The sequence below is a fragment of the Phyllostomus hastatus genome, unplaced genomic scaffold (genome assembly GCF_019186645.2).
Source record: "Phyllostomus hastatus isolate PE091 unplaced genomic scaffold, TTU_PhHast_1.1 phas_scaffold_12, whole genome shotgun sequence".
NCBI lineage: Eukaryota > Metazoa > Chordata > Mammalia > Chiroptera > Phyllostomidae > Phyllostomus > Phyllostomus hastatus.
The window spans coordinates 8695631-8717255 of record NW_025334007.1 but is presented as its reverse complement, the minus strand read 5'-3'; the positions used below and the strand labels follow the sequence as shown (position 1 = coordinate 8717255).

At 42.3% G+C, this 21625-nt stretch overlaps 1 protein-coding gene across 1 annotated transcript; it reads left to right on the top strand.

The window, feature by feature from the left end:
- The first annotated feature begins 15707 nt into the window (after positions 1–15707).
- SAT1 (spermidine/spermine N1-acetyltransferase 1) lies at positions 15708–18586 on the top strand. Its single transcript, XM_045855940.1, has 6 exons — positions 15708–15974; positions 16240–16291; positions 16389–16472; positions 17701–17802; positions 17897–17937; positions 18070–18586. The coding sequence occupies exons 1-6, from the start codon at positions 15909–15911 to the stop codon at positions 18238–18240; spliced, it is 516 nt and encodes a 171-aa protein (XP_045711896.1). The 5' UTR covers positions 15708–15908; the 3' UTR covers positions 18241–18586.
- The last annotated feature ends 3039 nt before the right edge of the window (positions 18587–21625 follow it).

The window sequence follows — 21625 nt, the reverse complement described above, 5'->3', positions numbered from 1 at the left end:
GGGGCCGGCTTAACCCCGCCATTGTTGATTAAACGCACCACTGAGCGTGGCGAGGGCGTGACGTGAGAGTCAAGTGCAGCCAGATCCTTAGAGCTCGTCTTGGTTATTCGTCTTCGCTGCAGGCCCCGTGACTTTGCCGCGCCTCGGCTCCAGGTCCATGATTCTTGCCTTTAACTGTACGTTGGCATCTTCTGGGCAATTTTCCAAACTACTGATGCCTGAGCCCCACCCTCTGGAGACGCTGATTTAGTCAGTCAGGGGCGTAGCAGGGGTCACAGCTGATGCTAAAGTACCAAAGGTTGAGAACCACTGACCTAAAGGGAAAGAAAAAATGTTCCCTCTTCTAATCTCGGCCTGCCCCCTAGTGTTGAGAAGTTGGAGATCTAGTCCAGCGCAGAAAAATTCAAGGCCACAGAGTTCAAGATGATTTTACCCTAGCTAGCAGCTTATTCTCCACTTCATTCAACAAATAATTTTTTAAAGGTTTTATTTATTCATTTCTAGAGAGAGGGGAGGGGAGGAGGAAAAGAGGGAGAGAAACATCCATCAGTTGCCTCTCGCACACCCCTAACCAGGGTTCTGGCCTGTGACATAGGCATGTGCTCTGACTGGGAATCGAACCAGCAACCTTTCGGTTCAACAAGCCTGGCGCTTACCCCATGAGCCACACTAGCCAGAGTTCAACGCATTCTTTTTTTTTATTTTTATTCTTTAGATTTTATTTATTTATTTTTAGAGAGAGGATAAGGGAAGGAGAAAGAGGGAACCACACCAGCCAGGGCCAACAAATTCTTATTGAGCTTTTTCCAGTGTGCCAGACATTGTAGATGCTGGGGACATAACAAAGTAGATAAAAATTCCAGCCTTTAGGAGGCTTACCTTACAGGAAAGGAAAAGAAGTGAGCAAGCAAGTGAGCAAATAATATTTCAAACATGGTAAAGTGGTCTGAAGAGGAAATAAAGTAATGAGAGGGCATCTTTGGAGAAGATGCTAATTTCCTAGGAGACAGTGTCCATATTGTGTGCTTCTTCTGATATCCCATGCTTGCCAAAAATTTGCCAATTTTAATCAAATAATGCATCCAGCTGGGATGGAGTTTCGGAGGAGTCTTGGTGAAGAGTCTGGATAGTGGCTTGGAAAGCCAGAGAAAGGAAGTGACATTTGCAAGAGTTCTTCCCTTAAAGAACGAGACTAAATAAATTATCCAAATTGAATTTTCCAGTTTCATAACTAAATCATTTACAAAAAAGCTAAGAAAGTTATCCAAAACTTAACGGGGAACATGTTTATTTGCCCTTCTGTCTCACACTGTCATATATACCTGGCTAACTTAAGTATGTTGTTTTAATTAAAGGAACCTGTGGAAGCTGGCCAAGTACCACTGCATCAATGGCCCTGTTGAGCATTTCCTGGAAGGAGACTTTCCTGAAGGACCTGGCAGTGTCACCATCACTACTAAGCCAGATAAAACTTGTACTGAAGGCACGTAGGGCTGTGCGTCCTCAGCGGAAGTGAGTTGAATAAGCAAGACATCCCTTTGTGCTGCATTCTCAGATGACTCAGTTCCATTTCCTGGGGGAAGTCATATGCCTCTCAGAATAGTTCTGAGCTCAGCCCCAGCTCGCTGACGGAGAGTCACCACGTGGCTAACATGAACTCTGTCCCCGGGTAGACAGATCTCCAGTCCATCTCCTCCTTGTGTCCTGTTTGTTCAAGTCAAGACACACATATCATGTGCCTACTCCGTGAGAGGAAATCTGCTTGATGCTGGAGCCACAGACTGAAAATAGCGGCCCCTGCCGCAGAGGGGCTCGTGTGTGGCTTCCTGACTCATTTCACAGATAAGCAAACCGGGGCTCTGAACTTTCTGGTTTCTTGTTCTGGTCTGTTCATGCTGTAGTACTCCCTTCACTGAGTGCCTGCCTCCCTTCACGGACGCACAGGGCCTAACTGAAGTTCTGCTTCTTCTAAGAGAATTTCCTGACTCCTGTAATCATTATTAACTTTTACTTTCTTTGCACTTCTATTTCACTAAGTCTGTTTCTGACAATTTATCACTGAATTATACTTTGCCTTGTATTATTTCTTTAATTATTTGAAATATTCTACCCTGGCTGGCATAGCTCAGTGGATTGAGCTTGGGCTACAAACCAAAGTGTCGCAGGTTCGATTCCCAGTCAGGCCACATGCCTGGCTTGCAGGCCACAGCCCGCAGCAACCGCACATTGATGTTTCTCTCTCTCTCTCTCTCTCTCTCTCTCTCTCTCCCTTCTATCTCTAAAAATAAATAAACAAAATCTTAAAAAATAATTAAAAAAAGAAATATTCTTGTGGTACTCCAATGAAACTATAAGCTTCTTGAAGACAGGAGTCCTCTTTTAAATTTTAAGTCTGGGTACATAGTTCATTCTTAATATCTAGTTATGATTTCATTGACTGGATGATGGAAACCAGCTTTTGAGTGGGCTACTAATTGGGGCAGAGGAATGGTAGGCAACACTCCCACCTTCAAAGGATAGTTTAGTCCAGGGGTGTCCAACCTGCAGCCCACAGGCAACATGCCACCCAGGATGGCTATGAATGCGGCCCAACACAAAATCGTAAATGTACTTAAAACATTGAGACTTTGTTGTACTGTGATTACGTGTTGCAATGTATTTAATGTGTGGCCCATGATCATTCTTCCAGTGTGGCCCAGAGATGCCAAAAGGTTGGACACCCTGGTTTATTCCTAACCCAGCCTTCAAAAACCAGCTGTACTGGGTTTAAAGAACCTCCCCCAAGAGCATAATATAAAAACCAAAGGGCCTACATTAGAGATCATATTCACGCTCCATCCAAAAACAAACAAGCAGGCAGAGTAGAAACAGACTCATAGATACAGAGAACAGACTGACGGTGCCAGATGGAAGAGGAGACGGGGGAATCTCGAAGGGTTTAAGTTACTGCATGGATAATGGACTGATTAAATTTAGGATGCTATGGAGGATAGCTTTTGAGGTTGACACTTATCACAGATTAACTAAGTTGTTCTCCCATACAATAAATCAGCCTTTTTTCACTTTTTTATGGTTGAATCATATTCTATTTTGTATATGCACCACTTCTTTATCCATCACACATACTCTTTGACCCAGTATTCCAGTCTAAAAGGGTCAGGCCAGTTTCCCAGCCCGCCAGACCACTCAGGACTCCGTCAGGACAGTTTTCCAACCCGCTGGACTGCCCATGACTCAGTTATCCACTGAGCCACACCCACCAGGGCATGAATTGCACGTCTTGGGCCTGACTGTACATCTTTTAGATTGGTTTCATTAACAAAAAAGCACTTTAAAAATAAAAATTAATAAAGTAAATGCTTCTAATTTAATATCCCCTTGTTGTATCCCTTTCACACATATGAATAAGTTTAAACATTCCAAATAGGGAAAACAGGCGCTGTTGGGGTATTCACTGGAGAAGGCTGTGTGGCTCTCTGTCTCCCATACTGGCTCACTGCATTGAAATGCCTTGTTGAATCCATCGTGGTTCAGGTACTGGCCCTAGATACACAGGTCGGACACTTGATTTGTCACTTCAGTAGAGTTGAGTCTATGTCCCCATCAGGCCTCACATCAACCAAAAGACTAATCAACGAAATAAGAATATCAGTTTCTCAACTCATAATGAATGTGGGACTGCTTGGGTCCCATGAGAAACCCAATTATACTCAGAACATTTACTGATGAGTTTGGCATCACTTGCATTCAGCTAAGATACATTTACTAGAAATTAAGTACCACGAAGGCAAAGATTTTTGTCTAATTTTCTATTGCTATAATTACTATGGAGTCTACAACAACACCTGAAACAATAAAAATCTGTCAAATAAAAGGCATAATTAAATAAATATTAAATAAGGAAAGACTGCTGTATCTATCTCCACAATATGCAAACACCCATCTCAAGAGTCAGCTACCAGAGTTCTTGCCTCAATCAGGCAAGTGTGTGATGGTATGTGTGATGGATAAAGAAGTGGTGCATATACAAAATAGAATATGATTCAACCATAAAAAAGTGAAAAAAGGCTGATTTATTGTATGGGAGAACAACTTAGTTAATCTGTGATAAGTGTCAACCTCAAAAGCTATCCTCCATAGCATCCTAAATTTAATCAGTCCATTATCCATCTTGCTCCAGTACAGGGCCAGATTGAGCAGTGCTAATTTTGGCCTCTGAGATTCTTCTTCTACGTTTTTAGGACTTATCCTAGCAGACACCTTTACTTACCTCCCTTATCCATCTCAAAACATAAAGGGAAGCCTTCTGGGGTATTCTCAGAAAGATGTTGCTTCCCAGACAAAAAGATAAAGCTTCATCAGAAGAACAATTTTTGCTACTGACCTCTCCCCCCTGCTTGGGATGCTGATGTGAGGACATAATGCTTGGAGTTATTGCAGCACTCCACGTTCATGAGATGAGTTGAGGATTACTGGCAGAGTGGAAAACAGCCCAGATCGTTGATAGCGTGGCCACGGGCAATTGCTAAACTCATTCTGCAACTGACTGCCTCTGGGCTTCTAACAGAGCTTTTTAAAGTTTCTATGGCTTAAGCTACTGCAAGTAGAGTATTCTGATGGTTGTAGTCAAAAGCATTCCTAACTGATACAATGATCAAGTTCGTTATAAGATGTACCTTCTCTCTTTAGCTATATTAATACAGTCAGTCCATTAACAGTCAAATATTGACTGGTCTAGGATCCAGTTTGAATATCTCTGTGGGATTTTAAGTTCTGCTTTCAGAGGCTATGCTAATTTCACTCATTTCTAATTCCACTGTCCAAATCATGCAACCACCCCAACTGTAACAATACTGAGTACATCAGGTCTCCTTTCCCAGCGCTCCTTTGCCTGATCTGTTACTTCTTTCAAATCCTTCCAAGTCATGCCAGGTTGCAGGCATTTCTGAACCAAAATAATCTCTTTTTTCATCATAAACCGAACTGATTTCAATGCTGATATTATCATCAACAAAAGCGATGCAATTCCATTTGTGGGAGTCTGGATATCATGTTTACTTATTCTTTATGTCATTCCAATCTTGAGAAATTAATACAAGATGTTTTAGGTTTTCCCTTAGTCATTACTTTCCCAATAGATATAAGATATCAGAAACAACAGTAGTCCTGCACTTCCGTTTGACCCATCTGTTCTTTGTTCGTCTTTTCTTGTCTTCCCTTGGATTACTTTTTTATGAATCGATTTCATCTCCTCCATTGACTTACTAGCTATACCTTTTTTTAGTATACCTCTTTTTTTTTTAACTATCTTATTTATTTTTAGAGAGAGGGGAAGGGCAGGAGGGAGAGAGAAACACCAATGTGAGAAAAGAAACACGCCCCTATTCCTACATTCCCCCATTCCCCATCTGGGGAGGTGACCCAAAACCCAGGCATGTACCCCAACTGGAAATCGAACCAGTGGCCTTCTGGTTTACAGGTCAGCACTCAATCCACTGAGCCACACCAGCAAGGGCATAGTATTTCTTGTAGTACAAGTTCACTAGTGATGAATTCTCTTGGCTTTAACAGATCTGAAATGTCTTTATTTTGCCTTCATCTTTGAAAGAATTTTCACCAGATATAAAATTCTAGGTTGACAGTGCTTTACTTTCCACGCTTCAAAAATGTTGTTCCACCATCTTCTGGTTTGCATTGTTTTTAAGGAAAAACCAATTATCAGTCTCATCTTTAAGATTTATTCTTTATCACTGGTTATCAGAAATTTGATTCTATAGTGCCTCAGTGTGGTTTTCTTTATGTTTATGCTGCTTGGGGTTCCCTGGAATTCTTAAATATTTTCATTCATAGTTTTCAATGGATTTGGAACATTCTGAAATTGAGTTAAAAAACTGCAAAATTATAAATCTTGCTTCATTGCTATATATTGCTGAAGGCAAATGAAGAATGCTTAACCACTACATACAACCATTTATCAGCTTTTTGTTTTTAACCGTGGCTCCAGAGCCTAGGCACTGAAAGAAAGTTTGAGAAATTGTTCTATCTGCTGACCTGCTCAGATTCTAAGCACTATAATGGCATAATTTCCCCCTATCTAGTATCACTGTAAAATACCTGTTAAAACAAAAAGACCTCTGGTCAAGATTGAGGCGTAGGTAAACATGGCTCACCTCCTCACACAACCAGCAAAAATTACAACTAAACTATAAAACAACTACCACCCAGAATCATCAGAAAATCAAACTGTATGAAAGCCTGACAACCAAGAAATTAAAGAAGTCATGGTCATCCAGGCAGGTTGGACAGGCAGAAGTGTGGAGATATGTGGAGATGCCCAGAGACATGGAGATGCAGAACAGGTGGTCCCACACCCACGTGTGGACAATAAAAATTGAGAGCGATACTTCAAGAGCGAGGGATTCTAGCCCCAGACCAGACCACCGAACCCAAGTTTCCAGTGCCAGGAAGATAAGTCTCCATAACTTCTGGCTGTAAAAACCAGTGGGGATTGGGATGGCAGAAGAAACTGTGGGGTTCTCTTCTTCCAAATAGGACCACACAAAGACATATCATAATTAAAATGCCAAGTGTTAAAGATAACGAGAGAATCTTAGAAGTAGCAAGAGAAAAGGGGACAGTTACCTACAAAGGAGTTCCCATAAGACCGTCAGCTGATTTCTCAAAAGAAACTTTGCAGGCTAGAAGGGATTGGCAAGAAGTATTCAAAGTGATGAAAAGCAAGGACCTACAACCTAGATTACTCTATCCAGCAAAGCTGTCATTTAGAATGGAAGGGCAGATAAAGTGCTTCCCAGACAAGGTCAAGTTCAAGGAGTTCATCATCACTGAGCCATTATTTCATAACATGGAATGTTAAAGGGACTTATTTGAGAAAAAGAAGATCAAAACTATGAACAACAAAATGGCAATAAATTCACAACTATCAATAATTGAATCTTAAAAAAAAAAGTAAGAAAACAACCAGAACAGGAACAGAATCATAGGTATGGAAATCATTTGGAAGGTTATCAGCTGGGAGGGGGAAGGGGAAGAATGGGGGAAAAGGTACAGGGATTAAGAAGCATAATTGATAGGTACAAAATAGACAGAGGGAGGTAAGAACAGCATAGGAAATGGAGAAGCCAAAGAACTTATATGCGTGACCCATGGACATGAACTAAGGGGGTGATTGCTGGAGGGAATAGGGGCGCTCGGTGGAGGGTGGCAAATTAGGATAATTGTAATAGCATAATCAATCAATAAGATCTGTTTTGAAAAGAAGTAAAAAAGTTGTGTTCTGATTAATATGATCTACATTATGGCCTTTTCAACATTTTCTACAACTTTTTCTAACTCCGGGTGTGGTTTATAGCTGCATGTTAATCAGGTTACAGATGAGGTCCACTGCTACAGTGAGTCAGGATTGCAAATAAGTTATCCTTGGTGACGTGTCCTGGACTGGATCTTATCCACCTGATGTCTAGCCAGGCAGACAAAACACAGGCAGAGTGCAATAGGCATTGCAATACTGAGTACCCAGCCTCTGTGATGATGCCTGCTTCTATGACCATGGGGCAGGCTTCCTTGGTTGGAAGGCACTAACAGAATCATTGCACGTTTATTATTCATGAGGATGGTCAAAGTTTCATGACAAAGGTCAGTGAATAAGAATGATCATGTGTGAGGGCAGGATAAAAATAGGTTTCGGGACAAATCCTTCTCTCTTCCCCATTGAATCATTCATGATGATTCCTCCTGATCCACAAATTGTTATAATCCGTATAACACCAGGTAGACAGAAAGGAATGAGCATTTAGAGGGTACTCACTATATTCTAAGCACTCTACAAAGGACTTTACAACAGCATTTAATATTCACAACCCTAGGAGGAGGAAACTATTAACTCCATTTTACAGATAAGCACTCTGAGATTCAAAACTCTGTCCCAAATCACACAGTTGAAAACTGGCAGTGCTGGGACTTGTATCTAGCTCTGCCTGGCCTCCAAAATCCCTGCTTTTTCTGCTGCACAAACGCACTCAACTCCACCAACCAAAAAGTACTTAGTACGTCAACTACCCTTAGGCTCCATGCCAACAGGATGGCTTTGTCTAAGTCTCTTGTTTGGATGAGAAAACCCCTCCTTCCTGTCAGATGATGAATGTGTACACCATCTATGAGGGAAGAACGTAAATGGAGAGCAGTGGACCACCTTCAAAGTACTGGGATAACACTTATCTCAGAAAGAGTGATGGTGTTGGGATGCCCCAGATTCACTGACTACATGTCCAGAGAGGAGCCCTCCACGAGCAGAAAGTCCTCCGGCCTCTGGAATTCTTCTGGGAAGGAGTCTGGATCGGGGTAGCTTCCTGCATCCTTTTAGGGCAGCAGGGATCTCTTAGCAAGTTGATTGTTTCCTTGTCTCAGGCAGTAGGCGTTCCTGATGCACAGTCCATAGTTCTACTTCTCAGTCCTATTCTTGGTATGGGGGCTGGGGATGCAGGGCACAGAAGGAAGACATAGGAAGAGCAAGATATCGGGGAAGCTGGAATTGTCAAGAGCAAGCATTCTGGTTATAATTAAACTAGGTGTGTGCTCGAGAAACTTAATTTGTGTAAAGGGGATCAAATGTGTTGAATATTTACAGTTTCTGTGGGGGCTTTTTTCTTTTCTTTTCTTTTTGCCTAAGCTCCAGCCTTAGGACAGGATATGGTAAAATTTGTTTTTAAACTTTCCATTTTTGCCAGAAGATCTATGAGGGCCATAGTTACACAGTGTTTTAATAAAAGATCTCTTGCCCAAGGGTCAGACTTGATTGCCTTTATGACTCTGCTACTTTCTAGCTTTGAGACCTTGGGCAAGTGTTTTACCTTCTCTGGGCTTCAGTTTCCTTAGATGAAGAATTTGGACTAGAAAATCATTAACATTCCATACTTCTATATTGACAGAAATCTCAACAATACAGATTGGAGGGCTTCAAAGGGAAAAAAATCCATATTCTTCCAGATTATATTTATCCAGGCCAGCTTTACTTAAATGGCTGAATTCACTCCCGGCTTTCCCCCAAAGCTCTGAATGGAACTGTATAGTTACCCCTTTTTAGTATAACAACAAATATCTTTTCAATTTAATTGAATGTAGATGACACAGTGGGACACCTATAAAAAATAAAAAATAATACATGGTAATTAAGACTAAATGAAGTCACAGCTGTAAAATGCCAAGCAAGGCATACCACTCAGAGTGGGCACTAAGAAATGCTAGTCAGTCCTGGATGGTGTGGCTCAGCGGATTGAGCACTGGCCTTTGAACCAAAAGGTCGGCAGTTCAATTTCCAGTCATGTCACATGCCTGGGTTGTGGATCCCCAGTAGGGGGCACGCGAGAGGCAACCACACAGTGATGTTTCCCTCTTTTTCTCTCTCCCTTCCACTCTGTCTAAAAATAAATAAAGTCTTAAGCCCTGGCTGGCGTAGCTCAGTGGATGGAGCGCGGGCTGTGAACCAAAGTGTTGCAGGTTCGATTCCCAGCCAGGGTACATGCCTGGGTTGCAGGCCATGACCCCCAGCAACCACACATTGATAATTTCTCTCTCTCTCTCTATCTATCTCCCTCCCTTCCCTCTTTGAAAAAAAAATAAAAAAAACAAAGTCTTTTTTTTTTTTCAAGATTTTATTTATTTATTTTTAGGGAGGGAAGGGAGGGAGAGGGAGAGAGAGAGAGAGAGAAACATCAAGGGAGGGAGAGGGAGAGAGAGAGAGAAACATCAATGTGCGGTTGCTGGGGGCCATGGCCTGCAACCCAGGCATGTGCCCTGACCGGGAATCGAACCTGCGACACTTTGGTTCCCAGCCCGCGCTCAATCCACTGAGCTACGCCAGCCAGGGCTTATAAAGTCTTTTCTTTTTAAGGGAACCAGCAACCCTTTGGTTCACAAACTGGCACTCAATCCACTGAGCCACACCAGCAGGACAATAAATAAAATATATATATTTTTAAAAGACCTTAAAATGTATTACATTTCTCTGAATCCTGTGGTGTTGGGTCCCTTTTCGATCTTCTTGCACACTTCTCCCACTTCCATCATCTCCCCCACCAAAAGCAATGACTCACCCTCTACTCTCCACCTCCAGGACGAGTTCTCAGGTAATAACCTGTTTCCTCCAGCAGAATATACCCAATATCTGTTCACACCAGGGCCAGTGCGTGGGTCTGTTCCTTGTTCCTCGGGTCAACGGAGGCTGCTCCGGTGCAGTTCACTCCCCTACATTTTCCTCTTTGAAGTATCCTCTGTTTTCCTGGATTCACTGTTAACATTTAACTGCCAGTTTATGAAGCGTACAAAGAATGGGAAACTGGATTCTGCACTTTAAAAATCTATTATGTGTGCCCAGGGGCCATAGGGAAAAGAGGGGGTGTCTTTTACTTTATGTACTAACAGGCAATTATTCCCTATGATCTTCTTACTGAGTAACCTCCATATTCAGATTCATAGAGGTGATATTTTAGCAGACCTAAGGATGACTGATTGCACTTCGCAGATTTCCTACATATTTATGAGGAGCTAAGCCTTGATCTATGAGTTGAGTCTTCCCTTTGGACAAGATTTCAGAAGGGGAGAAGGGAGGGCCTCAGGGAGAAGGTAAGTCATCCTGAATGGGTGCCTTACTGTGTATCTGCCCCTCAGCTCTGATTGCTCTGTCTCTTTTCTCCAGCAGGCTGACTCCCTTCCAATCATAACTAGAACTGTAAGGGCCTGTATTGTTGAACTATAAGTTCCTGGAGGGCAGGGACTATGTGATATTTATTTTAGCATTCCCCCAGGCATGATGCTTGGCAGGAAACAGACCTTACTAAATATTTGCTGAATAATAAGCAGGCTTTCACTGCCCTTCAAATGCACACAGACTTCAAGGTGACCCCTTCCCATGATCCTCTCTGCTGGTGTTTACACCTCCGTGTGATCCTGTCTGCTGAGTGTGGGCAGGGCCTACGACTTGCTTTTAATCAACAGAAGGTGTTGAAGGTGATAGGGTGTCACTCCCATGGTTGTGTTACACTATGTAAAACTCTCTGTTGCCAGGCAACAAAAGCAAAAAATAGCCAAGTGAGACTATATCAAACCTTAAATTTCCTGCATCAAAGGAAACAACCAACAGAGTAAAAAAGCAACCTACTGAATTTTCAGAAAATATTTGTAAATCACATACCTGATAAGTCAAGAATCAGAATACAAAAATAACCCCTGTAGTTTAACAACAACAACAACAACAACCCTGGTTTTAAAATGGGCAAAGAACTTGAACAGACAGCTTTCCAAGGAGACATACAAATGGCCAACAAGCATATAAATAAATGTTCAAAGTGAACTGGGGGATGGAGTAAAGGGGGTTAAATACATGGTGACAGAAAATGGTAAGACTTGGATGGCAGGCACACGGTGCAATATGAAGATCATGTACCATAGAAATGTACAGTTGAAAACTATATAATCTTATTAACCACTGTCAGCCCCATAAATTTAACTTAAAAAGATGCTCAACATCACTAATCAGAGACAGGCAAATCAAAATCACAATGACATATCACCTCACACCTACTGAAATGACCGCTATCCAAAAATTTTTCAAAACTAACAATACAACAAGCGCTGGTGCAGATGCAGAGAAAAGAGAATCCTTGTGCACTGTTGGTGGGATTGTAAAATGGTGCAGCCACTGTGGAAAACAGTACAGAGGTTCCTCAAAACATTAAAAATAGAATTAGCATATGATCAGCAATCCCACTTGTGCACATATATCCAAAAAAATTGAAACAGGATCTTTTTTTTTTCATTTTATTTATTTATTTTTAGAGAGGGAAGGGAGGGAGATAGAGAGAGAGAGAGAAACATCAATGTGTGGTTGCTGGGGGTCATGGCCTGCAACCCAGGCATGTACCCTGACTGGGAATTGAACCTGTGACACTATAAAAAGATTATATCTTGCTAACAGACTCTTATTCAGCCCGCGCTCAATCCACTGAGCTACGCCAGCCAGGGCTCAAAACAGGATCTTAAAGAGATATTTGCACTCCTATATTTATTGTACTATTATTCCTAATAACAAAAAGGTGGACGGAACCTAAATGTCCACTGATGGATGAATGGATAAAGAAATGTGGTATATACATACAATGGAATATTATTCGGCCTTGAAAAAGAAAATTTGTCATAGGCTACAACATGGATAAATCTTGATGACAGTATACTAAGTGAAATGAGCCACTCATAGAAAGAAACTGTATGATTCTACTTATATGAGGTATCTAAAGTACATACTCAAACTGACAGAGACAGAAAGTGGAATGAATGGTGGTTACCAGGGGCTGAGGGAGCGGGAAATGGGAAGTGGTTCAATACGTACATACACAGAGTTTCGGTTTTGCAAGTTCCAAAGATCTGTTACACAATAACATGCATTTAGTTAACAGCACTATACACTTACAAATGGTTAAGGTGGTAAATTTTATGTTATGTGGGGGTTTTCACCAAAAAAAGATTATATCTTGCTGACAGACTCTTATGCTGGCTTCATGAAGTAAATGGCCATACCGGGTATGCCAAGGTGACAAGGAATTGCAGGTCAGCTTCTAAAAACAAAGGACAGCCCTGGCTTGTGTAGCTCAGTGGATTGAGTGCCAACCTGCAAAGAAAAAGGTCATCAGTCTGGTTCCCAGTCAGGACACATGCCTAGGTTGCAGGCCAGGTCCCTATTTGGGAGCATGCAAGAGGCAACTGATTGATGTTTCTCATGTACATCAATGTTTCACTCCCTGTGTTTCTCCCTCCCTTCCCATCTCTCTAAAAAGAAATAAATAAAATCTTAAAAAATAAAAATGAAAACAAGGGGATAGCCTCAACTGGCGGCAAGAAGCCAAGGCCCTCAGTTAAGGAAATGAATTCTGCTAATGCCCACAGCCTGAGCTTGCGAGTGGATTCTTCCTTCATCACACTTTCAAGTGAGAATGCAGCCTGGCTGACACCTTGGCCAGAGGACCCAACTAAGCCATGCCTAGACCCCCCCATCTACAGAAAGCACACAATAATAGACGTATGTCTATTATTAATTTGCATTAATTTATGTGACAACAAATAATTAATACAGAAGAGATTTTATAAGACAACTGTTACCAAACTAAAGGGGTTTATTCACTTGTGTGCACCATAGCCCAGTCAAATGCAAACAGGAATCTGCAGCAAAGAAAGTAAAGGTTTATTAGTTAAGGAAATGGCACCAAGCCTGGAATCATAGGTGAGGTTGTTACTCTAAGACCGAGGTCCCAGATGGCTTCTGGGGAAAAATTAATTATGGTGATGAAGATAATTAGGGTCATGCACAGGGTCGTGGTCTGTACTGATTGGTCAGTGGTAGGACAGGGGGTAGGTAGTTGGTCAGTGCATCTGATCCTGATGCAGCCATGGGTCACTTCTGGTTTCACCACTTTTCTGGGCCTGGAGCTGAAACACGACTAAGGCCTAGGTGTTCTCTCTACTTAGACTAGAACTGTGTGTCTGTGTTCAACAGACCTGTTCCTAAGAAAACTGGATGCCAACCAGAATCTCATTGTCCTGCGGGCTTAATGCTTAGGGGAGTGAATGTGCAAGGGAAAAGGAGGTGGGTGAGTCAGGGAGCCGGATGAGGCCAGTTTGAATCAAGAGGAAAGAAAGGAGAAAAGGTCATACTAAGGAAATGAAGTTTCTGCACGGTTACACAACCTGCTTTCAAATAACTGCCTCACTGTTGGGAACCTTGAAACAAAACGTGTTCATCATAGAGAGCAATGACCCTTGAGTCAACAACACCAATCTGAACTCATAAACATTCATAGCCTTGGAATATGACCACGTCTTTGTCTAAAAATCACTCAGCCTTGCCTTGAGCAGTGTGGCTCAATGGGTTGGGCATCATCCCACAAACCAAAAGGTCCCCAGTTCGATTCCCAGTCGGGCACACGCCTAAGTTACAGGACAAGCCCCTAGTTGGAATCATACTAGAGGCAACTGATTGATGTTTCTCACCTTCTCTTTCCCCCTCTCTCTAAAAATGAACAAACAAAATCTTTTCAAACAAATAAAAATCACTCAGCCTCTACATCTGGTTTGCAGGGGGCAGTCTCTGTGGTTGCTTCTTGTATGTGTCCTCATCAGGGATGGAACCCACAACCCTGGCGCATGGGGAAAACACTCTAACCAACTGAGCTACCCAGCCAGGGCAGGGAATCAATGATATTTTAAAAGATCATTGAGAAAGACATTTCGTAAACTCCCGTGACGTCTCCAGAGGGTGGGAACCATAACAGAGAAGCTACTTTTGCTTTCCTTTCTACATATGGGATAATCCTAGTAAAGGCAGAAAATGTTGGGGCGAGGTCATTTGGTGACAGTTCAACCTCTCATTTTACATACTGAAAACACAGCAGGCTCCCTTTATGCTTTCTCTTTGACTCTTCCAGAAATCCTGGCAGGGCAGCTCAAGCAAGACCCTCAGGAGGGTCTGTCTGAGAAGATGGGTTGTAAAAGAAAAAGTCTATCTGAAAGAGGTCTGAATACGTTTTCCAGTGGGTACAACAGGAATGGCTACATCCTAATCCAAATCTTCTCAAACATTTTGCTTTCAGGACATTTAAAAAGTGTTGAATGCAAAAATACTTATCTTCAAAAGTTCAGAAAACATAAGAATACACAGACACACATTCCTTTAGTGGACAGGGCAACAATGTCATCAGACATCCTGTAAACTTACAGTTATTTCAAAATAAAAAAAAATTTAAAGGTATTAAAAGCACAGAAGATGGAGCAAGTAGGGATTACAACTGTCAACAGCAATGGACTTCAGAAGACAGTCAGATGTCATCAGTAAGTCCAACCTCAGATTCTATATGCAGTGAAATAAATCCTTCAAAAATTTTAAGGATTGAAGACATATTTAAGCAAGCAAAACAGAAAATTTTACAAAAGCAGACGTTCCATAAAGAAAATTATGATGCGTGTACCTAAAGTAGAAGGAGTGTTCCCACAAGGAAGAACTAAGATTTAAGAAGGAAAAAAGTATAAAAGAAAACACTCTGTTAACTCTAGAAATTACAAGTACCGTATAGGAGAAATAAATGACTGAGAAATCTACATATCTTCTTAGGAAATTCTCGGAAACAAATGTATATACAAACACCCATTTCTTCAGTCATGTGAGTGATGACTTAATCACACATGAGTTTGCTTCTGAAAAATTCCAGCGAGGTTTTAAAAGGCAAACGAAGTCTTACAATCTAATTACAAAACTAATTTTGACACAGACTCCCAGAAAGGATCTTGGAACCAGAGTTTCCCAGACCACACTTTTAGAACCGCTGCTCTAATCTCCCCTAAACCCAAGGCCAAGTCTCGGACCCCAAGGGGAACCTCTCCTCCTTTTCCTAAGGTTACCAGGGACGCCTAGATTCCGAGGTCGGGCTTTCGGGAAGGCTCGGTAAAACGCCGCTAGAGGGCGCCGCTAGAGAACCGGTTGCGCACGTCGCCACCAGTGCCCGGACCTGCGCCTGCGCCGGAGGGGTTCACAGGAGAGCTAGAGGAGAGGGCGGGGCCAGGAAGGAGGAGGGCGGTCGCAACCTCATTGGCCGAGGTGCCACCGCCTCACAGTCCGGGGCGGCGCTTCTCCGAAGTAAGAAAAGCCGGTAGCGGACGTCCGAAACGGTCACACCAACCCAGTGCGATCTGGTCAAGTGTTTCTGCTGTTCACCGAAGCTACCCGGGTCATGGTGCCCGCCTGACTGAGAAGAGGAAGCTCCCGGGAAACGAATGAAGAACCACTTTCTCCTGTTGTTCAAGTACAGGGGCCTGGTCCGCAAAGGGAAGAGAAGCAAAAGACGAAAATGGCTAAATTCGTGATCCGCCCGGCCACCGCCACTGACTGCAGTGACATCCTGCGGCTGATCAAGGTAGCGGGAGGCGCTGGCTCTTCCCGGGGGCGGCGCTGGGCGGCGCGGGGTGGGAAGGGGGTGGCTGCGTTTCGTCCCGGGCCGAGTCCTCGTCGGTCAGGTTCCCGTTTCTCCCCCCGCCTCCCCCAGCCCCCGCGGTGCCGCCGCTCTGGGATTCCGGGAACAAATCACCGCCCCGCCCCGCCCACCCCCTTCCCTCTAGGCTGGCCGCGCCGGGACCTCCCTGTTCTGACTCTTACCTTTTGTCCTATGTGCATCGCCTCAGGAACTGGCTAAATATGAATACATGGAAGAACAAGTAATATTAACTGAAAAAGGTAACGCCGCAGTGGCGGGGCTGGAGGGGAAGAGCTTCGGGTGTGTGTCGCCTTCACCGAGGCCAACACTGGCTGTCCCTGCTGCCCTTTCTTGCAGATCTACAGGAAGATGGTTTCGGAGAGCACCCCTTCTACCACTGCCTGGTGGCAGAAGTATCCAAGGAGCACAGCACTCCGGAAGGTAATCACCCTCCCCTTCCCAGAAAGTGCTAGTATGTCGTATAGACGTAGTGTATGCCCTGTAGGAGCACTTACAACACAGGCCTAAGTTACTGAGAAGTTGGCCAGAAATAATAGGCAGCCAGTGTTCGAACTAATGAGGGAATAAAATAGATGTGCTGCACTTACCAGGGCAGGTAAAAAGAGCTGTTCGAGTAAGTATCACAGTGCCGTGGAGACCCAGAAAAACTTGAGCTGTTTAAAGGTAAGTATCAGTGCGGTGGAGACCGGGAGGACTTAGGTAGGTCATTTGTTGTGATTCAGTTTCATGAATGGTTCTTGTTTGACCCTATTGTAACATTTCTTTTTGGTTAATTCTGTTAAATCACGTTTGTTTTAATTTGTCCCAATCTTCAGGTTACAGTCTCTAGCTTCGCCATGTACATGGCCCTTCCGTGTACATGGATGGGCGGGGAGGTAACTAAAAGATCCTTTACACAATAAAGTAGATGATCATGATAAAAATGAGGTAAGGCCCTATTATCACACACTTAAAACACGGTAGATCAGAAACTGTATTCTCACTTCCTGTGCTTGCAAAGGACTATAAGATGGCAACAAAGTTTAATTTGAAATCTTTGCCTCCGTTTGGAATTACAGACACTAAATAAAATGGAGTCTGAATATTTTATTCTTTTTGCTGGTCTCAGTTAACTGGTCAGAAGACAAAACTAAAAGGGGAAGTTATTTGGGTGGGTGCTTAAGTGTTTTTTTCTGAAGTCTGTTCCCCAAGCTAGAAGAAATGAGCAGAAAACAAGAAAATATAAGGGATGAAGTATTATTTAGAGACAATGTGGATGTTTCTCTATACCTCTGCTCTTTCTGGCTTAAAAACTGGGGAGAGCAAATTGAAAATGTTTTCATTGGAAGGCAAGCTCTGAAAGTAAACCTTGCACTTTGGCCTAATGTCCTGACCTTAAGGAAGCAGAGTTTCTGAACTACAAACATCTACTATGCTGAACTGCCGCATAAGCCTTATTCCCAACTCCGCATACCACTATTTCAATAGGATGTGAAAAATGTGTGGGTTTACTTGAAGATCATAGCATTTTGGCTCTGACAAGTAATGAAAGCATTCTCGCTAATACATGCGTGCATATTTTCTAAAACCTGTGATGCACTTTGGATTTTGCAGCTGCAGCTTTCATGAATGCATTTTGCTTGTAGCTCATGTGATACTCTGATTACAGGACACAGCATTGTTGGTTTCGCCATGTACTATTTTACCTACGATCCATGGATTGGCAAACTCTTGTATCTTGAGGACTTCTTCGTAATGAGTGATTATAGAGGTATGGTTGAATTCACGAGGGTGGCTCTAAAGAGAAATCAGGGCTTGCAGTCCTTCAAGTGACGTTTTAAAAATGTGACCCATCTTTCTTTTAGGCTTTGGGATAGGATCAGAGATTCTGAAGAATCTAAGCCAGGTACGTTTTGATTTTTCATTTCTGAATTGGTTAGGGTTACTGGATTATTTTAATGACTGAATCAAAACTGGGTCCTGGATAGCAGGTGAAATGTCACTGAGTCTGTGTTTTACTGTCCCCTGTGTATAACAGGTGGCGATGAAATGTCGCTGCAGCAGCATGCACTTCCTGGTAGCAGAATGGAATGAACCATCTATCAACTTCTACAAAAAAAGAGGTGCTTCTGATCTGTCCAGCGAAGAGGGATGGAGACTCTTCAAGATTGACAAAGAGTACTTGCTAAAGATGGCAGCAGAGGAGTGAGGGGTGCTGGTGCAGACTACACCTTCCATTCTATTTTAGAAAAAGTTCTCAACTTATCTTGCTTCCTATCATGTTTGTAGTGAAATAATAGAATGAGCACCCATTCCAAAGCTTTATTACCAGTGGCGTTGTTGCATGTTTGAAATGTGGTCTCTTTAAAATGGCAATGTAGTTTGGAGTCAGATTTACCCTTGAACATCTTTCAATAAACAACAAGGTGGTGTGATCTTAATGTATATGAAAAAAAAACTTCATTCTTGTGAGTCATTTAAATGTGTACAATGTACACACTGGTACTTAGAGTTTCTGTTTTGATTCTTTTTTAATAAACTACTCTTTGATTTCATCGTTTGATGTATTCATTTTTACTCTTCCTCTGTTTCTGAACAGTTTTCTTGCTGTTGTGTGCAAAATAAAAATGGCCAAGAAACATAACCTAAAACCTTGTAACTGCTTAAACAAATCTGGAAAGAGGCCAGTTGAATTCCAAGGTTTTATATGTGGCAACACCTGTAAGATAACTTTACACTGATGACACTGTACATTTCACCCGTGCAATTTTCAAGAGCTTAGAAACTGATGCCCACCATAATAAATAAGCCCATTTGTTAACACAAGTAAGGAGTTGGAGGTGGGAGGGATTCTGAAACGGGAAAAACATCTTCACAAAAATCTCATCCTTCATAAAATACTATTCAGAAGGAAAACGATCACTTTGCTGATAGGGCAGGAACAAAAATCCCACATTTTTACGGGACATTTGCAAACAGGCTAGAGTTGGGCACAGGTATCAAGAAGGGAAATGAGCACCCTCATTACAGTGATCTAAATTCCTATGCCCGCTAATTACCACAATAAGGAGAATGGCAGTTGATAAGAACCACTGTACTGATTTCCCAGATTAATGTCTTCCCTAAAGATGTTGGCAGGCCTGAAAAACAATACTCCCGTTTCTGTGTTCTCCAGGGAATGGATACAGGGCTCCCCAGTGGAAGGGGGAACTTGCATATCATCCCTTTGTTTCCGTGTGTGTTATAGCTTCCTAAGTGAGAAGGCAGCCATATAAACAAGTGTGATCCTGTACTGGATTTAATACACAGGAGATCTAGGATATACTGGTGGCTCAGACAGCCTGCCACCGAGAAACAGGCTTATAGCGTCCCTTCTCAACCAGGCTCCTCTTGGGTGGCAAGTAACTAGGAGAGAGACGCTGGCTAACTAACATAAAAAAGGTTAACTGAACACAAGGAGCCTTGTGGGGAAAGAAAACTTGAAAATTGTGTTTTGGAAAGTGGGCCTCTGAGGAAAACAACTACATGCTGACTGAGGTTAAATATGTGAATAAATTAGATTAACCAAGGGACTTACAATAATAACTCTTTGTTTTCTCATTCTTCTTAGAGCTTAACCCTGAGGGCCCAGTGTTGTCACCATGAAAGCTTTTAGGAAGTTTTTGCGTCCGTTTTAAAGAAGTCCCTTAAAGTTTAATATTAAAAGCTGAAACACCACAGCATCAGCTCACTAAATGTTCATCTCAATCACAAAGACACCTCTTTAAAAACTGAACTATAAAACAAATCTGTTAAAGCTTGAAATCACCAAGCAAGTAAGAAAACATGTTCTGGGGAAATGATAGGACAGGAAAGAAACAACGATAAACCTGGAAAAGATGGAGAAAAGCCCATGTAAGCAACGCCTCTGTGAAGATAGTTTTAATGTAACTATTTTTCTAAAATACTATCCCTGACATAATCATTTGGGAAGAATAGTATTTCAGGCCTAAGGACTTGTCAATTATTACATATGAATATTAGGGGACTTTCTCTGTTTTTTTAAATATAATCATTATTTGCTAAGTTTATTCTATCCCTTAAAAATGTATAAAACCAAAATTTTTGATACAGTTCCCCCTTATCCACGGAGGATACTTTCAAGATCCGCAGTGGATGCCTAAAACTGCGGACAGTATGGGGCCCTACATATACTATGTTTTTTCCTACATACATATACACCTATGATAAAGTTTAATTTCTAAATTGGGCCCAGTAAGAGATGAAACTCTAGGCTGTTTGCAATAACTAATAACAAAATAGAACAATTATAACAATATACTGTAATAAAAGTTATGTGAATGTGACCTCAGTTTCTGTCTCAAAAAGTTCTTTTAAAGATTTTATTTATTTATTTTTAGAGAGAGGAAAAGGGAAGGAGAAAGAAAGGGAGAGAAGCATCAATGTGCAGTAGCCTCTTGCACACCCCCAACTGGGGATCTGGCCCACAACCCAGGCATGTGCCTTGACCGGGAATCAAACCAACGACTCTTTGGTTTGCAGGTCTGTGCTCAGTCCACTGAGCTATACCAGCCAGGGATCTCTCAAAATTTCTTACTGCACTGTATCACCTTTTCATTTAAAGGAGGCACTTTACAGCTTCTCTTTGGCATGTCCAGATTGCCAGCATCACTACTCTTGCACTTTGGGGCCATTATTAAGTAAAATAAAGGTGACTGGAACACAAGCACTGAGATACAGCGACAGTCCATCTGATAACCCTGACGGCTACGAAATGACTGAAGGGTGGGGACCATCTATAGTGTGGAGATGCAGGACAAAAAGATGATTCATGTCCTGGGTGGGACAGAGCAGGATTGTATGAGATTTCATCACATTACTCAAAACCATGTGTAATTTAAATTTTACAAAATGTGGGCCTTGGCCAGGTAGCTCCGTTGGTTAGAGTGCTGTCCTGATACACCAAGGTTGCACGTTCAATCCCTGGTCAGGGAACATACAAGAATCAACCAATAAGTGGAACAGATTGATATTTCTTTCTAGTACACTCTCTCTCCCCTCTTCCCTCCCTCTCGCTGCCCCTTTCTCTCTCTCTCTCTCTCAAATCAATAAATTAAAAATAAATAAAATTTATGAATTGTGTATTTCTGGATTTCTCATTTAATGTTTTTGGACTGCGGTTGACTATGTGTAACTGAAATGGTGGAAAGCAAAACTTCAGATGAGGAGGGCTACTGTACTTTTAAAATGGGAAGTAGCTGAGTTTGTCTGCAAATAGCTTGTGACATCCTGCTCCAAATCTGATTACAGGGTCCATGGTAGAGCTATTGTTTGGCATTGACGCAGGCATAGGCCAAGACCCTCAACTGCTTGGATTTCACGGGACAGCCTTTCCATGGACAGTAGAGTCTGTTTCACAAAAATGCAAAAGCAACAGCTCAGAAGAAACCTAATGATTTGTGAATGCCTTAATGCCACTCTCCCCCAACCTGTGATTCCCCAGTAGGGCCCAGGTGGATGGCAGTTATCACTGCTCCTTGAGGTAAGTGGCTGCTCAGTAGCAACTGATAGAGAGCTGGCTATGCCCAAGGCAA